The sequence below is a fragment of the Bufo bufo genome, chromosome 2 (assembly GCF_905171765.1).
Source record: "Bufo bufo chromosome 2, aBufBuf1.1, whole genome shotgun sequence".
NCBI lineage: Eukaryota > Metazoa > Chordata > Amphibia > Anura > Bufonidae > Bufo > Bufo bufo.
The window spans coordinates 39,381,177-39,401,180 of record NC_053390.1 but is presented as its reverse complement, the minus strand read 5'-3'; the positions used below and the strand labels follow the sequence as shown (position 1 = coordinate 39,401,180).

Below are 20,004 nucleotides of genomic sequence, written 5' to 3'. Positions count from 1 at the left end.
ATTTGAACACCTGGACACAGGACCAGATGTGATGGCGGGCAGTCGAGACGTGGCCGTGACGCCAGCCGAAGCTGCTTTGATGTAGCATGGCCACGCAGGTTTTCAGCCACCACTGGTCCAAGCCTTAAGATCAACTTTTGGATGGAGCATATTGGGCCTGATGGTTCTGCCATAGACAGAATGATCCCCCCCACCCCCCAACTCTCACTCCCATCATCCATTTTCTATCAATATGGTAGAAAAGTTTGCGGTGGTAAAAACCCCATTGACATATCTCCAGAAACCCAAGCGTTGGAGGGCACCCAGTTATTTCTGTGTCTGGATGACAGCCATCATGGGCTCCTCACCCAGCTTTCCCATAGTCCCGAATGACAAATTGCATTGCACGCAGTAATGCTGCCATGAGTGCGACATGTCTGCATTAGTAGGCCGATATTCAGGCTGGTGACCCCTCTACAGAGTGCTGGATAAGAGAAAAAACCAATAAACCTGAGAAAGGTCAAGGGAGAAGAATAGAACACATTGAACAATTTTAGATAAAAATGCTTTATTTAATTCATTCCCTCAATTTTTTTTTTTAACCACTGTCCTTTCCCTGCACATTTTTCTAACGTGTACCCAATAAACATTGACATTTTATTTCATCTACGACACTTCCACCCGCTGTGAATATGATTTAACTGTGAAACGTAACTTGTATTACCTATCCAGTGTCGAATGTTAAACTAATCTGCCCCTTTCAGTATTGCTGCCTAATGTGGGGGGACTTTGTTGAGGGCTCCTAGGTGACCACCCCCGGCAGTAGCCATATTGGCCAGCGTCGGTGCTTGTGTGACCATTACGAGGATGTTGATGTAAAATGCGCTTGTTTTCGGGGCAGCAAGATCCCTCGAAGAGCACATTTGGCGAGACGTTACGCTGAACACTGGAATGAATGGGATGGAGTTATAATGGTTGGGGATTTGATGGATTTGTCTGGACTGCATCTCTATGAACCTCCGCGGAGAGGAATGTGAGCGCGATATTCAGCACGAGGTCCATATTCATCGTAATCAGCAGAGCAAACATGACGCTGTTTGTAATGTCAGCGAGCGGGCACACTCCTTCCTGCGGCCCGACCCTTTTATAGGGGTTTCCCACCATAGTGGTTTATAACCTGTCATAGCATTTTCCATAACTCATTCATTTCACTAGAAAGTGCCCATCACCCTCCCGAAATCAGAAACGAACGAGGCAGCGGTTTGCCCCCCCACAGGACTGGAAACAACTAGGACTTCATAATATTCAGAATGAACCCCGTTTCTGACTGAGACCTCCACTTTAAGCTGCTGTTAGGTCCAAATTTTTTTCATCATAATATATCTGTATATGGGTGCTATTCTACTAACTGGATTAATTATATAATGTTGACGGCAGCCACCACTAGGGGGAGCTGTCACTACATACAGATGTACGGATGTAGTAGAGTTGACACACATGCTTTATGAGACGTGTTATCTAAACTAAATGCGTTAAGCAAACACCTTCAATTGCTTTTAAATGGCTTTTGTTCCAAGATAAAAAAGGTAAAAAATTTTAGTTAACAGTTTGTGTGTTAACCCTGCTACATCTGTATATAGAGCTACCACTAGAGGCATATTTACCCACCACTAGAAGAACCTTACTGCATATTGATGTTAATACACACACCACTAGAGGGCGATCACTGCGTCCAGTTGCTTATGCACCCACCACTAGGGGAGCTCAGGAGCTTACTGCATATAAATCTATACAGTGACCACTAGAGGGAGCTCAGGAGATTACTGCATAGAGATATATGCAGCCTCCACTAGAGGGAGCTCGGAAGATTGCTGCATACAGATATATTCAGTCATCACTAGAGGGAGTTCAGGAGATTACTACATACAGATATATACAGCCACCACTAGAGGGAGCTCAGGAGATTACTGAATACAGATATATACAGCCACCACTAGAGGGAGCTCAGGAGATTACTGAATACAGATATATACAGCCACCACTAGAGGGAGCTCAGGAGATTACTACATACAGATATATACAGCTACCACTAGAGGGAGCTCAGGAGATTACTGCATACAGATATATACAGCCACCACTAGAGGGAGCTCATGAGATTACTGCATACAGATATACAGTCAGATCCATAAATATTGGGACATCGACACAATTCTAACATTTTTGGCTCTATACACCACCACAATGGATTTGAAATGAAACAAACAAGATGTGCTTTACCTGCAGACTGTCAGCTGTAATTTGAGGTATTCACATCCAAATCAGGTGAACGGTGTAGGAATTACAACAGTTTGCATATGTGCCTCCCACTTGTTAAGGGACCAAAAGTAATGGGACAATTGGCTTCCCAGCTGTTCCATGGCCAGGTGTGTGGTATTCCCTCATTATCCCAATTACAATGAGCAGATAAAAGGTCCAGAGTTCATTTCAAGTGTGATCTTTGCATTTGGAATCTGTTGCTGTCAAATCTCAAGATGAGATCCAAAGAGCTGTCACTATCAGTGAAGCAAGCCATCATTAGGCTGAAAAAACACAGAGATATAGCAAAAACATTAGGCGTGGCCAAAACAACTGTTTGGAACATTCTTAAAAAGAAGGAACGCATCGGTGAGCTCAGCAACACCAAAAGACCCGGAAGACCACGGAAAACAACTGTGGTGGATGACCGAAGAATTCTTTCCCTGGTGAAGAAAACACCCTTCACAACAGTTGGCCAGATCAAGAACACTCTCCAGGAGGTAGGTGTATGTGTGTCAAAGTCAACAATCAAGAGAAGACTTCACCAGAGTGAATACAGAGGGTTCACCACAAGATGTAAACCATTGGTGAGCCTCAAAAACAGGAAAGCCAGATTAGAGTTTGCCAAACGACATCTAAAAAAGCCTTCACAGTTCTGGAACAACATCCTATGGACAGATGAGACCAAGATCAACTTGTACCAGAGTGATGGGAAGAGAAGAGTATGGAGAAGGAAAGGAACTGCTCATGATCCTAAGCATACCACCTCATCAGTGAAGCATGGTGGTGGTAGTGTCATGGCATGGGCATGTATGGCTGCCAATGGAACTGGTTCTCTTGTATTTATTGATGATGTGACTGCTGACAAAAGCAGCAGGATGAATTCTGAAGTGTTTTGGACAATATTATCTGCTCATATTCAGCCAAATGCTTCAGAACTCATTGGACGGCGCTTCACAGTGCAGATGGACAATGACCCAAAGCATACTGCAGAAGCAACCAAAGAGTTTTTTAAGGGAAAGAAGTGGATTGTTATGCAATGGCCAAGTCAATCACTGGACCTGAATCCGATTGAGCATGCATTTCACTTGCTGAAGACAAAACTGAAGGGAAAATGCCCCAAGAACAAGCAGGAACTGAAGACAGTTGCAGTAGAGGCCTGGCAGAGCATCACCAGGGATGAAACCCAGCGTCTGGTGATGTCTATGCGTTCCAGACTTCAGGCTGTAATTGACTGCAAAGGATTTGCAACCAAGTATTAAAAAGTGAAAGTTTGATTTATGATTATTATTCTGTCCCATTACTTTTGGTCCCGTAACAAGTGGGAGGCACATATGCAAACTGTTGCAATTCCTACACCGTTCACCTGATTTGGATGTAAATACCCTCAAATTAAAGCTGACAGTCTGCAGGTAAAGCACATCTTGTTTGTTTCATTTCAAATCCATTGTGGTGGTGTATAGAGCCAAAAATGTTAGAATTGTGTCGATGTCCCAATATTTATGGACCTGACTGTATACAGCCACCAGTAGGGAGAGCTCAGGAGATTACCGTATACAGATATATACAGCCACCACTAGGGGGAGCTCAGGAGAATACACACACACACACACACACACTACCTGTCACGGCCTGTAGTGGGCACCGTGACATGGTGGCCACACATGCTGTTGCCTTCGACAACGTGGCGTTGTGGTTGCATGCGGGGGGCGGTGTCACGGCCTATGTTGTTTGTGCCGTGACACGTTTGCCACTCATGCAGTTGCCTGTGGCAATGTGTTGTTTATGCATGTGTGAGCGATTCAGGATGTCTCTGCCATGTCACGATGTTGAGGGCGATGCAGGGATTCCTAGACTTCTAGTTCATGGGTATGAGCCCCCTTACCATTGAAGGCGGCTCATACAGCCAGGAGACTAGGGCTATTTGAGGGAAGCTTTAGGAGGTGACCAGCCCCCCCTTTTCCCTGCCTATGGCCTAGTTATTGGCGACATTGTACGGTGGCGAGTTTCCCCCACTACCTACCGTGACAGTATGTCAAACTTGGATGGCCCTCAGATCTCATCCATGCACAGAGCAAGCATCTCACATGCAAGGCAGACAAACCAACTGGTCTCCGTCTCCAAGCCAAGGGATATAGAGACCTGAGACCGCACCCAACTCACCACTTTGCTCCAAACCAGCCAGTAAATTAACCCCACGCACCCCAGACAGGGAAGGGAAAGTTCTGCATGAGTGGCAAACGTGTCCCGGCACAAACAGCATAGGACGTGACACCACCCCCCGCATGCAACCACAACACCACGTTGCCGAAGGCAACAGCATGTGTGGCCACCATGTGACGGCGCCCACAACAGTCCGTGACACTACCCGTCCATGTTTTAAAACCAATCAATATATACAGTTATTTTTTACATATACACAGTTGAAGTCCAGCAATTAACGTGAAAGTGAAATGGAAAAAAAACAACAAAACTAAGGTTAAAAAATATGAAATTTAACCTGAAATGCAGCAATAGTGCAAATTTCGGAGTTAGGGTCCTTTTACATGTACGGATGATGTGGGGGATAAGCATTTGTATAAACACTTGTTCCCGATAGTGTGCCTGTGTAACAGGTTCTCTCAGTCACAAACTTGTTCCCGATAGTGTGCCTGTGTAACAGGTTCTCTCAGTCACCCACTTGTTCCCGATAGTGTGCCTGTGTAACAGGTTCTCTCAGTCACCCACTTGTTCCCGATAGTGTGCCTGTGTAACAGGTTCTCTCAGTCACCCACTTGTTCCCGATAGTGTGCCTGTGTAACAGGTTCTCTCAGTCACCCACTTGTTTCCGATAGTGTGCCTGTGTAACAGGTTCTCTCAGTCACCCACTTGTTCCCGATAGTGTGCCTGTGTAACAGGTTCTCTCAGTCACCCACTTGTTTCCGATAGTGTGCCTGTGTAACAGGTTCTCTCAGTCACCGTTCTTGGTTGGATCCTGTCTTCTGGGCTGCACTGAAAGTCATCGCTCCTGTGCAGCGGATCGTGCGGTCTAAACAAAGATCTGCTGCGCAAAAATAGATGATTTTCTATAGGGACAAGGGATCGCTGTATTGACCGCTTGTCCCCGTACAGCAGAGGTGATTGCTGCATGTAAATGCCGCTCTCATCTCCGCTAATCATCTGATGGTTATCTGGGGCGTCTGTTTCATTCTCCATAATCTGACAGATCATCTGTACTTGTAAAATGACCTTTAAGCCAAAGGGCAGCTGCTCTGTAGTGCAATTATCAAAAGAAGACCGACAATTACAATATCTTTCATTGTGTAAGACGCACCTGATGGTAAGACGCACCCCAGGTTTTAAAGCAGGAAAATGAGAAAAATATATTTTTCATCAGACCCCCATATCAGAACCTCACGTCAGGACTTCCCATCAGACCTCCATGACAGACTGCGTACAATATCAGGTTATAGTGCGTGTCTACGTCCTGAGGCTGTACGCAGTCAGAACAGTGCAGCACGTGCCCATAGAAGACCAGGGAGGGTGAGTACAGGCAGTGCTTCACTCCCCACTGCCCACATTTACAGCAGACGTTAGCCCCCCCCCCCCCCCCCCCCCCCAGTCCTCTGCTGTTTGAAACTTGGGGGCGCTCATGAGCAGGTGTCATGTTTCAACAGACGACTTCTGCAATTGTTTAAGGGTTAATTTCAAAGTACATTTGTGTAAGGCTACTTTCACACTTGCGGCAGCAGGCTCTGGCAGGCTGTTCCAGCAAAGGACCAGCCTGCCGGATCCATGCTAACGCTAGCCCACCGGCCCCATTCGCTATAATGGGGGCGGGCCGAAGGTCCGGCCGCAGCACAGCAAACCAGCTGTGCTGCAGTTTTTGTCCAGCCGCCTCTCGGCATGCTTGCCGTGCTGCTGCCGCACCTCCGTCCTGCCCCCATTATAGTTAATGGCCAGGAGTGGACTTCCGGCGGCACAGTGGGCTAGCGTTAGCACGGATCCGGCAGGCTGTTCCCCCGCCGTAACAGCCTGCCTGACCCTTCTGCTGCAAGCATAAATTTCAATAAAAACTGATAAAATTGGGATGTTCTAAAACATTTGACCGGTAATGTGTATATATAGGGGGTTCTCGCTGCGTATGCACAAAGAACTGAAAGCGAGCTGTATAAATCTGTATGCAGTGAGCTCCCCCTAGTGGTGGCTGTGTGTAAATCTTTATGCAAGGAGCTCCTCCTAGTGGCAGCTGAATGTAGGCGCTATGGCAGTGTCACATAAGCAGTGTGCTTGGTCTGCGACGCTGCAACCTCTTAGCTTTAGGCAGACCCCATCATAGTGTAAAACATGGATACTTCTCCAAAGAAAATAACGTGACCTCTGTCTACTGCCATTTTTTTTTTTTAGAATCCTTTTTTAATTTTTGAAAGGAAATGTTAAAAATAAGTTGGCAGCTCTTCTACTGGGAAGTCTGTACTTGTCCATTCTACATCTTAGAGTCTTTTCCTTCTTCCGCCCTTATAAAGTAGATTGCAGTGCACCGTCCTGTGCTGGGATAGCTGTATTTACCGGGTTCACCACAAATTTTGACTGCATTCTCCTTCTACCAGAAAAGGGGGATTCTTTTTAAACTGAAGATCCATCGGACCTCAGATCAGACTCCCATTCCTCCTCAGACCTTAGATCAGATCCCCAAGCTCCATCAGACCCCTCTTCCTCCTCAGACCTAAGATTAGACCCCCAAGCTCCATTAGATCTCAGATCAGACCTACATCAGATCTCTGTATCATCAGACCCCCATTCCTCCTCTGACCTCAGATTGGACCCCCAAGCTCCATTCGACAAAAAAATAAATGAATAAACTGCTCCCGACTGCACTCTCTTGCACTCACCGCTCCTTGGTCTTCTTCCAGGCTCTGCGCTGCACTGTGACCTGACGCGGCACATCAGGTCATAGTGCGCGTCAACGTGCTGTACACAGTCAGGATAGAGCAGAGCAGGACCTGGAATAAAACCAGGGAGCAGTGAGTACAGCCAGTGCAATGCTTCACTCACCGCTCCCCGCACCTACTGCATACTAATGACCATGTCCATAATGGAAGCGGTCATTTGCATTCACACTATAACAGCACTGCTATTTTCCCCCTGCGAAAAATAGTCAGAAAAATACAGTAAATATAAAATCTTGTCAGCACACAGAGCTAGAACTCCTATGCAAATAGGTAATCTATTCTCAGTTTACTGCTGCTTTGTGGGAAAGATCTGAATGGTAATGCTCAAGATAGTGGGTTCTCTGGGCTTTTAATATTAGTGACCTATCCTCAGAATCAGATCAGCGGGGGTCCGACACCCAGCACTCCCACCGATCAGCTGTATGAAGGGAAGGCACACGTGCCGTCTCCCTTCTCACTTCCTGCTCACTGCTGCTTTGCCATAGACATAGCAGCAGCGACCCGGAAGAGAGAAGGGAGACGGCACGTGCCGTCTCCTCATACAGCTGATCGGCGGGGGTGCCGGGTGTCGGACCACCAATATTAAAAGCCTGGAGAACCCCCCCTTAAGCTTATGTTACACCTGCAGATAATCGTTAAGATCATCGCTAGCAAGCATTCGTAGTAACACTTGTTAACGATGATCTGGCAGTGTAATAATGCTGTTGATTACCCGATAATACTCCCAACAATTGCCTGCATAATATGCAGGTGTAATGTAAGCTTTAGAATGAGAGTATAACGGCTCTATTGTTCTCTTAATAGACCTAGATAAAGATGTCCATAGAAGAGCATCTCACTGATAAGTCTAATGTGTGATGTTGGAATGGACTTAGGGATGGTCTCTCTCTGGCAGCAGCTTCCTCCCGCTTCTCATTAAGAACACATGCTTTCTGATTTTTGGTCGGATGCTTTTTAAGGGCTGGCCATACAAATTAGTTAACTTTCAGCCAAACGCTTGTCTCACTGACCGCTCTTATTCCTGACCCCTGCATTCACATACATGCATAGCTCGGCCAAGTATGCATGTGACCTGAATGGTAAGAGGAGAGTAAGCCACTGCCAAACGCCTCTGTCCCCCTCTAAACGCCCCTGTCTCTCCCTTTTCTCCCTCTTGACTCTCCTGTCCCCCGTCTCTCCTCTGTCCCCCTCTAGAATCCCCCGTCTCTCCCCTGCCTCCTTCTCGACCCCCCCCGTCTCTCCCCTGCCTCCTTCTAGACCCCCCGTCTCTCCCCTGCCTTCTTCTAGACCCCCCCGTCTCTCCCCTGCCTTCTTCTAGACCCCCCCCCCGTCTGTCTCCCTCCAGACCCCTTCAGTGACAGATTATCATGAGAGCAAAAGGATCGCCCATGCTGAAATTCAGCTGCCTGCTCCTTCTGTACCCTAACATGTTCAGTTGGTTGAGAGTCAGTAGTCCCCCATACACATTAGATGGTTGGCTGGTAGTTCCCCATACACATTAGATGGTTGGCTGGTAGTCCCCCATTCACGTTAGATGGTTGGCTGGTAGTCCCCCATACACGTTAGATGGTTGGCTGGTAGTCTCCCATACACATTAGATGGTTGGTTGGTAGTCCCCCATACATATTAGATGGTTGGCTGGTAGTCCCCCATACACATTAGATGGTTGGCTGGTAGTCCCCCATACACATTAGATGGTTGGCTGGTAGTCCCCCATACACATTAGATGGTTGGCTGGTAGTCCCCCGTACATATTAGATGGTTGGCTGGTAGTCCCCCATACATATTAGATGGTTGGCTAGTAGTCCCCCATACACATTAGATGGTTGGCTGGTAGTCCCCCATACATATTAGATGGTTGGCTGGTAGTCCCCCATACATATTAGATGGTTGGCTGGTAGTCCCCCATACACATTAGATGGTTGGTTGGTAGTCCCCCATACATATTAGATGGTTGGCTGGTAGTCCCCCATACACATTAGATGGTTGGCTGGTAGTCCCCCATACACATTAGATGGTTGGCTGGTAGTCCCCCGTACATATTAGATGGTTGGCTGGTAGTCCCCCATACATATTAGATGGTTGGCTAGTAGTCCCCCATACACATTAGATGGTTGGCTGGTAGTCCCCCATACATATTAGATGGTTGGCTGGTAGTCCCCCATACATATTAGATGGTTGGCTGGTAGTCCCCCATACACATTAGATGGTTGGCTGGTAGTCCCCCATACATATTAGATGGTTGGCTGGTGGTCCCCCATACACATTAGATGGTTGGCTGGTGGTCCCCCATACACATTAGATGGTTGGCTGGTAGTCCCCCATACACATTAGATGGTTGGCTGGAAGTCCCCATACACATTAGATGGTTGGCTGGTAGTCCCCCATACACATTAGATGGTTGGCTGGTGGCCCCTCATACATATTAGATGGTTGGCTGGTAGTCCCCCATACATATTAGATGGTTGGCTGGTAGTCCCCCATACACATTAGATGGTTGGCTGGTAGTCCCCCATACATATTAGATGGTTGGCTGGTAGTTCCCCATACACATTAGATGGTTGGCTGGTGTTCCCCCATACACATTAGATGGTTGGCTGGTGGTCCCCCATACACATTAGATGGTTGGCTGGTAGTCCCCCATACACATTAGATGGTTGGCTGGTAGTCCCCCATACATATTAGATGGTTGGCTGGTAGTCCCCCATACATATTAGATGGTTGGCTGGTAGTCCCCCATACACATTAGATGGTTGGCTGGTAGTCCCCCATACATATTAGATGGTTGGCTGGTAGTTCCCCATACACATTAGATGGTTGGCTGGTGTTCCCCCATACACATTAGATGGTTGGCTGGTGGTCCCCCATACACATTAGATGGTTGGCTGGTAGTCCCCCATACACATTAGATGGTTGGCTGGTGGCCCCTCATACATATTAGATGGTTGGCTGGTAGTCCCCCATACATATTAGATGGTTGGCTGGTAGTCCCCCATACACATTAGATGGTTGGCTGGTAGTCCCCCATACATATTAGATGGTTGGCTGGTAGTTCCCCATACACATTAGATGGTTGGCTGGTGTTCCCCCATACACATTAGATGGTTGGCTGGTGGTCCCCCATACACATTAGATGGTTGGCTGGTAGTCCCCCATACACATTAGATGGTTGGCTGGTGGTCCCCCATACACATTAGATGGTTGGCTGGTCCCACTCACATTTATCTAATATGTATGTCCAGCTTAAGTGTTGAGATATACAGTGTATATGATACGGCAAGGACAGCCTGAAGCTCACATTTAGTCCTGTCCTCATTGGGCCTCCTTTATGAACATTAGAGATCCTGCCTGAGACCAAAGGGTTAAATGTTTGCTGTAACCTCTCCAGTTTGGTCGGCACTGCTTTTCCTACCAGAATGCTATCATTGTGCTATATGACCAGGCTGCAGCAGATACAGTGAGCTGACCTCCATGTTTTTTATTCCAGAACCCCATCAAAAGGATCCCGGACTCGCATGAGATCACACTGCAGCACGGCAACAAGACTGTAAGTAATACTAGTGCTTATCTGACCTGTCAAATTTAGTGTATTTTCATGATCATCATAAATCAAAAAGAAATTAGTGGACATTTTTCTAAGACTACTTTCACACTTGCAGCAGAAGATTCTGGCAGGCAGTTCCGTCGCCGGAACTGCCTGCCGAATCCGTCAAACCGTATGCAAACTGGCATTTGTCAGATGGATCAGGATTCTGATCTGTATGACAAATGCATTGAAATGCCGGATCCGTCTCTCCGGTGTCATCCGGAAAAACGGATCCGGCATTTATTTATTTTTTTCACATTTTTTGCGGTCTGTGCATGCGCAGACCGCAATGCTGGCCCATTTTGCCGGAAAACTCGGAGCCGGATCCGGCATTAATGCATTTCAATGGGAAAAAATGCTGGATCCGGCATTCCGGCAAGTGTTCTGTAATTTTGGATGGAGATAAAACCGTAGCATGCTGCGGTATTATCTCCATCCTGATCAGTCAAAAAGACTGACCTGAAGACATCCTGATGCATCCTGAACGAATTACTCTCCATTCCGAATGCATTAGCATCAAACTGATCAGTTCTTTTCCGGTATAGAGCCTCTAGGACGGAACTCAATACCGGAAAAGAATAACGCTAGTGTGAAAGTAGCCTTAGGGCTCTTTCACACCTGCGTTCTTGTCTTCCGGCATAGAGTTCCGTCGTCGGGGCTCTATGCCGGAAGAATCCTGATCAGGATTATCCTAATGCATTCTGAATGGAGAGAAATCCGTTCAGGATGCATCAGGATGTCTTCAGTTCCGGAACGGAACGTTTGTTGGCCGGAGAAAATACCGCAGCATGCTGCGCTTTTTGCTCCGGCCAAAAATCCGGAACACTTGCCGCAAGGCCGGATCCGGAATTAATGCCCATTGGAAGGCATTGATCCGGATCCGGCCTTAAGCTAAACCTCGTTTTGGCGCATTGCCGGAGCCGACATTTAGCTTTTTCTGAATGGTTACCATGGCTGCTGGGACGCTAAAGTCCTGACAGCCATGGTAAAGTGTAGCGGGGAGCGGGGGAGCAGCATACTTACCGTCCGTGCGGCTCCTGGGGCGCTCCAGAGTGACGTCAGGGCGCCCCAAGCGCATGGATCATGTGATCGCATGGACACGTCATCCATGCACATGGGGCGCTCTGACGTCATTCTGGAGCGCCCCGGGAGCCGCACGGACTGTAAGTATACCGCTCCCCCGCTCCCCGCTCCTACTATGGCAACCAGGACTTTAATAGCGTCCTGGGTGCCATAGTAACACTGAAAGCATTTGGAAGACGGTTCCGTCTTCAAATGCTTTCAGTACACTTGCGTTTTTCCGGATCCGGCGGGCACCTCCGGCAATGAAAGTGCACGACGGATCCGGACAACGCAAGTGTGAAAGAGGCCTTAGGGTACTTTCACACTTGCGTTATTTGACAGTTCCGATCAGGCAAACTGTATGAAAACGCATGTCGTTTTTAATGATTGATCGCGCATTTTTCAGACTTATCAGGATCCTGATCAGTCAGAAAACTGCATTGCAATACCGGATCCGGTATTTATTTTTTTCACATTTTTAAAGGTCTGCGCATGCGCAGACCGGAATACCGGGTCCGTCAATGCGGCACTAATACATTCCTAATGCATTCAGGCAAGTGTTCAGTTTTTTTGGCCGGAGATAAAACCGTAGCATGCTGCGGTATTATCTCCGTCCTGAAAAGTCAAAAAGACTGAACTGAAGACATCCTGATGCATCCTGAACAGATTGCTCTCCATTCAGAATGCATGGGGATAAAACTGATCAGTTCTTTTCCAGTATAGAGCCCCTAGGACGGATCTCAGTGCCCTAAGATGGAAAGTGTCGAAATGTCACAATCACAAGAGTCTCGGAAAGGCTTCATAGATATGGCGTCTGACCAGGAGACCCTATTTTTCAATGTATGTGTTTGGCCTCTGTTTGGTTACTTTGAAATTGCTCCTCCTCTTCCCATAGACAAGGGGGTTGGAGTGTGAGCTCTGCTGGGGACAGGGACCTGTACAAGGTGATCGGGTCGATACCTTACGTCAGGGTTTACCGATTCAGATGACTTATTCTTGTTCCCGGCCGATTAGGAGCAGAGACTATAGCATCTCCCTTCATCAGAAACTCAAAGGACTCACATTTGGGATTTCAATTGCCCTTGGATTCTTCTACTTAGCGAGTCATTGAAGCAAGACGAAGGTCAAGAAAGTTGTGCCGGCTCCTAAATCTTTTTCTTGAAAACGTTTGACCTCTTTTTGGAGACCTTTAAAGTGTAGAGGATCGTAAAGCCGGAGAACAAGGACCAGTGATTGATGTTCCACCAGATAACGGTGACGCACACAAGGACCCTTTCATGGGTGGGGAGGGGGCCAGAGATGCTCCATGTCCCCCTGTGTGCCACCACCGCTGGTATCTGATGTTGACCTGAAGATTTGGATATTAGGGGGCAAGTTAATTATTGATTTACAAACTGTGACCTAACGAGGCTCCTTCGCTCTTTGGGAGGAGGGTGACATGAGTCGGTGCGTCCTTGATGCCACATATCTACATTTCATGGCATTATCTGCAAGGCAAACAGATGTGTGTTATGTATAGATAGCGCAGGTCTGATTTATTTAGTTTCCTGTAGAACAGTCATTTTACATGCTTCTTGGCATAGTCTCTGCGGAGGGGGAGCCGGAGGGGGAGCGGGCCCGATCTCTGTGCATAGAACTGCGCAGTCCAAATGGGGGCGTCCATTTTGATGATAATCAGATGAGACCGTGTCAGTGATGATACTGCTGGGGACCCCTATCGATCAGCTGCAGTATGCATGGAACCTAGTATTAAAGGTTCGTATTCATAACAGTCCAAGGTTAATCAATATGGACTATTACAACCAAGACGATGCTGAAATTTCAAGATTGGTTTAGCCGACTGATGGTACATGCAAAGCGGTATCACCCAAGAAAGGCAACCATCTCGCCAGCACCACCTATTGGAAGTGGCTCCCTATCGGTCAAGATCCGACTTAGGGAATAGACCCAGGACAGATCTCCATCTGCAGACAGATGTTTTGGGGTGCTTGCCCCTCGTCAGTACGGAGTAGGATTCTGGCTGGCTCAGTGCGATGCCTTGGAAGCGGCTTAGGCCGGGTATTGGATGGCGACTTACTGGAAGTACTCCATGGTATGAAGACTTATTGGCACTTCCAATAGGTGGCGCTAGTAAGATGGTTCTCTTTCTTGGGAGATACCTCTTTGCATATTCGTTTCCCATGGAGCATTGTCAGGAGCTGACAGCGCTAGGTTGGGGAGGAGAACAGGACAAAATCCCCTTTCTCATGAGGAGTAGTCAGATTCTGCTCCTGTAAGTGCCCAGGATGCGGAGCCTCACAGTGACATACTCTTTGCGTTGGGACAAATAGTAGTGTAGAAGCAGCACTGTGCGGTCTCAGGATAATGCGTCTATGTCAAAGAAGCAGCACTCTTTGCGTTGATCTGCTTTAAGTGACAGCTATAGCATCCAACCAGAAGACCACCCCTACAGCTGTCACTCAGCCTGTTACGTCAGCGGCTCATGCCCGCCACCGTTCTGCTCTCTTCACTCACCCGGCTTCAACTTCTCTGGTGACCCGGACTCGCCAGCCATTTTCTACTCCCTTGTGTGCTTCTTGTCAGCAAGTTCTCATCCCTCGGCCTATGGGTGGCATGTTTCCTAGCTCTTAGAGGGCCAGCAGGTATGCACTCTAATTCACCAGAGCCTTCGGGTGGTTCATCAAGGGTGTGAGGGTGCCGGACAATAGGTTCTTTAGCTTAGGTTTTCTGTACCCATTTGTCTGCCTGTGTGTCAACCTCTGCCTGTTTACCGGACTCTGAACCTCCACTGCCTCACCTCACCTGTGCTTGACTTCGATATTGACTCTCCACCTCCTGTCCTTACCTTGGACTGTTTACCGTTTAGATTGTACTCTGCCTGCCCCAACCTCTGCTTGTCCCTGACTATGGTTTTGACTGACCTTTGGGTGACCCGCGCCAGTGTGTCAGCTCCTACCCACACAGAGACTACTCCAGGAGGTAGCAGACTGGTGGTTCCCCTGCAGCGAAGTCCAGATCCCTGCAAAGGATGAATATCCTAGGACAGGATAACGTCCATAGGATTAGCCCAAAGTCAAATCTGTTGCACAGGTAACACAGCTCGGTGCCGTGCGCACAGTAAAGCGCTGCCTCCCGGACACTTGAGAGAGCAGAATTTTGCAGAACTGCTCCCCTACGTAGTGTTGTCAGTAGCTTAGTATGGTCAGAACTGCTGACAGACTCCCTTTAAGGCCACCGGAATTTTCTTTTGTTCTTGCACTGTTATGTTCAGACATTTCTTCTTTTATTTAATTTTACGGTTGATGTAGCCATGTAAGGACTTTCTACGGGATGAGTTGTATTTTCAGGGGCCCCATTTTAGGTTACATGTCACTTATTAATGAACTTTTATGAACTCTTTCTGGTGGGGAATGGAAAGAACCCTCGGATATCGTGCAGTGGATTTTGTGTTTAAAATTTTCTGCCGCTCATCGTTTAGCGTAATTGTCACTTGTTTTTTTTTACAGGACAAATTGTATTTTTATTAAGTGACACCCTTTTGCTATACTTAGAACTTATTGACTAACTGTTATTAAAGGGCTTGTCCGGCGTTCCCCTTAATCATCTATCCTCAGGATAGGTCATCGATATCAGATCAGCGGGGGTGGGACTCCCAACGCGCTGCGTTCTCTTCAGTGTTTACACCATTCACATTGCAGCGCAGTGTAATTACAGCCGCTCCGTCCCATTGAGCGGGGGTGCTGGGAGTCGGACCCCCGCTGATCTGATATCGATGACCTATCCTGAGGATCACCAGACTGCTCCTTTAGAGTGCATTCACACGACCGTATAAATGGATCCGCATCCTTTTGCCAATTTTGCGACCCATTCATTTCAATGGGGCCTCAAAAGGTGCAGACAGCACACCGTGTGCTGTCCGCATCCGTCGTTCCGTTCCGCGGCCCCGCAAAAAATATAGACCATGGACAAGAATAGGCATTCTCTATATAGCGCCGGCCATGTGCGGTCCGCAATATGTGGAATACACGCGGCCGGTATCCGTGTTTTGCAGATTCGCAGTTTGCGGACCGCAAAGCACTTACGGTCGTGTGAATGCACTCTTAACTTTTTTTTGGAGAGGTTGGTAATAGAAAAATAAAAGCAATTCTGCCATTGTTTTTTTGCACTTTAAAATTATGGCATTTACCACACTATTATTATTATTATTATTCCTATTATTCTGTCGGTCAGTACGATTACGGTGATACCAAATATGTATGGTTTTTTTTTTTTGTTTTTTTATTTGCAAAATATCATGCAAAAAAAATATTTTTTATGCTGTTGCCTTCCAAAAGCCAGTGCACTAAGGCCCTCATTTACAGGAAGATTTTCACAAGACCAGATGCCAGTTTAATCAGTAGGGTCAACAATCGCAGGTAGTATGCCTGGTTTAAAAGGGTTGATCCTGCTGACGGGCACTTTACATTATAGGGTGCATGAAAGTGAGTTTTCTAAATTGGATAACCCCTTCAAAGTGCGTTTCCAGCCAATTAAAGGATGGTATATCTCTAGGATATGATCAGCCGGGGTCTGTGGAATGAGGGGGCCATAGGGTTAGTTAAGCATAGCCCACTTGCAGGAACCGCAGCCCTACTTTGGCCTTGGAGCTGCTCAAAAGGAAAAATACTGTCCAATCGTAAGGACGGTTTATCGGATTACAGCAGGCATGCTCAACCTGCGGCCCCCCAGCTGTTGCAAAACCACACCTCCCAGCATGCCCGAACAGCCTACAGCAGGGCATTGTTGGAGTTGTAGTTTTACAACAGCTGGAGGGCTGCAGGTTGAGCATGCCTGGATTACAGGATAGGTGGATGGCCTCCTTTTGGGTTCTGTTCAGATCTGTGTCAGTGCTTCTACTTGGGACAGATCAAAAGGGAAGCCTAATCCCAAAACATCTGAGTGACAACTGGTAAATGGAAACCGAAATCAGTGGATGAGGTAAGGGATACAGAAGAGCATAACTACAACTCCCAGCATGCTTGATCGGCACATTGTAGACATCTGATCTCAGGATATTTCTTGTATGTTGTGTAGTTTATACCTTTATAATGACAATGTTAATTGTCTCTTCCAGGTATCTGCTCTGGGGTTGGACCCCTCGGGCGCGCGTCTGGTCACCGGCGGCTACGATTACGACGTCCGCTTTTGGGATTTTGCAGGAATGGACGGTTCTCTCCAAGCTTTTAGGTCTCATCAGCCGTGTGAATGGTAAGGGCCGCGACGTCGTGAGCTGCGATTTAGTTTCCTTGCCGAGTGGTATCAGGGGGGTTTAGACCTCAGGGCCGCAGCTTTCCCGACAATGTCGAGAACTGATCACTTCTCATGATCATTTAGAAGGAGATCAGTGGGCGCCTGACAAAATGTCGAATTGTCAAAAGGTGACCGGCTTTTTCTTCTCATCCCTTATACATTCATCTGTCAGGTGCTTCCAACCTAATGCACGGGCTGGGTGATGCCACGTCCACCATTGTGGCTTGTGCGGAGTGGTCACACCAGGCAGAGACACAGAGACGGCGCACAGTGGCCTTTCTCGGTCTCAGCAGATGCCAATGGGGCAGACCTCGCTGTCAATGGAGGAGGCGACTTGTGGAAGATGGGACTGCTGTGACTGCTGGGGTCTTTATTGGGCTCTGCTTTGATGATTAAGGATAATGGACAGGAGGGGGGCACAGTTTTTACTGCTGGGGGTACGCTGCTATGAGGATCTGAGCTCTTATTCTGAATAATCCCAAGTTCACCTATCACTGGTTTGCCAACCGCGTTGTGCTCTCCTGGCTTTACAGCGGGTCGTTACTGCCCAGACCCTTTTTTGTGAATGGTATAGGGCCTGCGGAGAGGGGATCCCTGCACTGGGATGAAGGCCACCCCATAATAACCGTATGGCCTTACGCTATGGTAGGTACGCGCTTGTCTGCATGAGAACCATGATAATAAAATATGTTTGTATGCGCCGTATCAGCCCTGCTATGCCTCCATTACTGTCTTTTCTACAATATGAGCAACATGTGAGCTATAGATGCCCGTATAAAGGTTAGCAGTCCTGACCTGTTATTAATTAATTAGGGACCTCCCTGCTTGTATTGTAGGGTTAGTGGCTGCCTTAAATCTCTGTCCTACATTCAGTCCGTAATGCAAAATGCTACATCAGTGCGGATGTGAGAATACCGGAAAAATGCATTTAAATTCCTTCGAATGTATGGTCAAAAATGTAAAATCAAGGTGCGGTTTGTCACTTACAAGTTCTGCTGCAAACTCCACGCACTTGTAGAAGTCTGGCAGAGAAGCCAGCGGTCTCACTTATTGGTTTTGGAAAAAGGTTATGTCATCCTGGACTTTGATGGCATATCGCTAGGATATGCCATTAAAGTCCGATAGATGCGGGTCCTAGTTCTGAGACCCGCACCTATCTCCAAAACAGGACCCTGAAAGTGAAGGAGAGTGGTCCGCTAGGGGGTGCAGAAGATAGCCGGGCGGCGCGCTCAGTTATTGTCAGAGCACCCATAGAAATGAATAGCGAGCTCAAGCACGGCCACCGCTCCTTTCACTTCTACGGGGACGCCAGAGATAGCGAAGCCAGCGCTTGGCTACAATTCCCATAGAAATGAATGGAGGGCAGCCGTGCATGGCGGGGGGCCTGTGCTGGAGATAGGTGCGGCACCTATCTGACGATGGTGGCATATGTCACTAATATCTCAGATGAGACAACCCCTCGAAAAAGGGGTCCTCCAGGATTAGAAAAACAAGGCTGCTTTCTTCCAAAAACACCTCCGCACCTGTCCACAGGCTGTGTATTGCACTTAGCGCCATTGAAGTCAATGGGTCTAAATGCAGTACTACACAAAACCTGGAAAGTGGCTGTGTTTTTCTAATCCTGCACCTCTCCTTTAATTAAAGGAGGGTGTCAGTTTGGAGTGAGAGCAGTATGGAGAAGGTTTCTTCTAGCTACCAGACGGACACATAGCAGGATAATGCGCTTCAGAGGTTTCCCCTTCCAGTCTATCAGGCCGGTTACTATTTTTGCCAGCAGGCCATAGATTAAAAGGGTGTTTTTTTCTGAAATCCTATATTGATGATGAGCCATCCTCGGGATAGGTCATCAATATTTGATCTGTGGGAGTCCGACTCATGGTACCCTCTACGATCAGCTGTTTGAAGAGGCTGCAGTGCTTCGTTGAGTGCTGCGGCCTCCTCACAGCACGTTAAGCACAGCGCCATAGGTGGTATAATGGTTGTGTTTGGCATTGCTGCCCAGGCCCGTTCACAAAGCCGCACCTAGCCCGTGTGACCAATGAACATGATGTCGGTGGCCTCTTCAACCAGCTGATCGGCGGAGGTGCCAGTGGGAGTCGGAGCCCACCAATCTGATATTGATCCTGAGGAAAGGTCATCAATATATGAATCCCTTAAAATCGAGGCCTGAGGTCCTGTGGTATCTGGTCCCGGAAGTTGCCCGGTGCGTTCTTCATGGATCGGACATATTTTTCCAGATCTGGAGAATTTAGAAGAAGTTCCTCATCCTGGGCAGTTCTTGCAGCGTGGCCATTATCCTGCTGAAAGAGGACATTAGGGGGCGCTGCTGCCATGAAGGAGGGTTTCTGCCTCCCATTCATTTTAATGGGAGTCAGCGCTGAGGATCGCGGAGCGGCTGCTTAAAGCCACGGCCCAGATGGGAAGGGACATATCCATTCTCGCCACGGCTGTAAGCCGCCGCTCCTCGATCCTCAGCGCTGACTCCCATTGAAATGAATGGGAGGCAGAAACCAAGTCGCTGGCTGCGAAATTTCAGCACAGCTGTCCATGTGAACAGGCCCTTACGATTGCTCATTTTTCCTGCTTCCAACACATCATCTTTACGAACTGACTGATCACTTTGCATCCTACTCCATCCTCCCTCCCCATCCCCAACAGGCGCCATTGTCACCAGATGTTATTCACTTCAGCTGTCCGTGATTTTAATGTTGCGGCTGCCCGTTTAGACGTTAAAGTACAGCCAGCGGTCCTGAAGGGGTTAATACACGCGGTGAACGTTGTGGCAGTTAGCTATATATAACATCTGTTGCATAACCGGTTGTAAGTGCAAGCGTTCGTCTGGCACGACATTAATGGACGCCG

The 20,004-nt window shown here is 47.8% G+C and overlaps 1 protein-coding gene across 3 annotated transcripts in view; it reads left to right on the top strand.

Moving 5' to 3' along the window:
• WDR70 (WD repeat domain 70) overlaps window positions 1-20,004 on the top strand; it is a 234,086-nt gene that overhangs the window by 36,906 nt on the left and 177,176 nt on the right. For all 3 annotated transcript variants that reach the window (XM_040420963.1, XM_040420961.1, XM_040420960.1), the window contains 2 exons: window positions 10,693-10,752; window positions 16,967-17,100. In XM_040420963.1, coding sequence (XP_040276897.1) covers window positions 10,693-10,752; window positions 16,967-17,100 — 194 coding nt within the window. The remainder of the gene's footprint in view (window positions 1-10,692; window positions 10,753-16,966; window positions 17,101-20,004) is intronic.